Source organism: Ictalurus furcatus, chromosome 12 (assembly GCF_023375685.1).
Source record: "Ictalurus furcatus strain D&B chromosome 12, Billie_1.0, whole genome shotgun sequence".
NCBI lineage: Eukaryota > Metazoa > Chordata > Actinopteri > Siluriformes > Ictaluridae > Ictalurus > Ictalurus furcatus.
Window position 1 is genome coordinate 11,221,166 of NC_071266.1, and position 731 is coordinate 11,221,896.

The 731-nt window shown below is 48.6% G+C and overlaps 1 protein-coding gene across 1 annotated transcript in view; it reads right to left on the reverse strand.

Moving 5' to 3' along the window:
• The window catches only part of dock9b (dedicator of cytokinesis 9b), a 68,384-nt gene extending 67,871 nt beyond the window's left edge, over positions 1-513 (reverse strand). The window contains exon 1 of the mRNA XM_053637190.1: positions 89-513. Coding sequence (XP_053493165.1) covers positions 89-205 — 117 coding nt within the window. The 5' untranslated portion in view covers positions 206-513. The remainder of the gene's footprint in view (positions 1-88) is intronic.
• Positions 514-731: the final 218 nt, after the last annotated feature.

Consider the following 731-nt stretch of genomic DNA (forward strand, 5'->3'; position numbering starts at 1 on the left):
CATTAGTGCATGAAATGGTTAAAACACGTTTATTTGTCACAGCGTGTTAAAAAAAACGAACGAAAGAATGGGGGGAAAAAGTCCTTACCACGAGCACGGAGGTCCTCACGACCTCGGAAACGCTCTGGCGGAGCTCGGCGGCGGTGCCCGGTTTACTCAGCCCGCGCGTGAACTTCCGCGTCTCGGGCTGGAGCGGCGACGCCATGCGCGTGCAGAACCACTGAGCTCACCCTGATCCTCAGCTGTCCTTCACGACAGCCACAACAACATCACTGCGAGGCGATTTCACTGCTCCACTTTTCCCCTAGGATGGCTAGGTGCGCGTGCGCGGGCGCGTGTTTGTTTTGAGAGCGACGCGCCGTGTTGGATAAAGATCCGCGCTCCCTGTGCGCTGTGACTGTCGCTTCTCCCAGGAGAGATTGTGACACACTCCTGCCTCACCCTGTGTGATGCATCTTCACTTGTACACCACATACGCCTCTCTGCACGATGCAGCATCCCTCTAATGGTGTACTAGTTTGTTTGACACACTTTTTTTATATTGTAGTCAAACAGTACAGTGGGGTTTTTTTCTTCTTCTCCATTCTGCATTAAAGGTGCAGTCTGTAATTTTAAAAGTATCCTTTAATTAACCTGGATTAATCATATCACGTCGTTTAGAATAACACGATAAGGTCAAGAAATCAGATCAGAGTTTACTTCAGTACATTTACATTTACATTTATTCATTT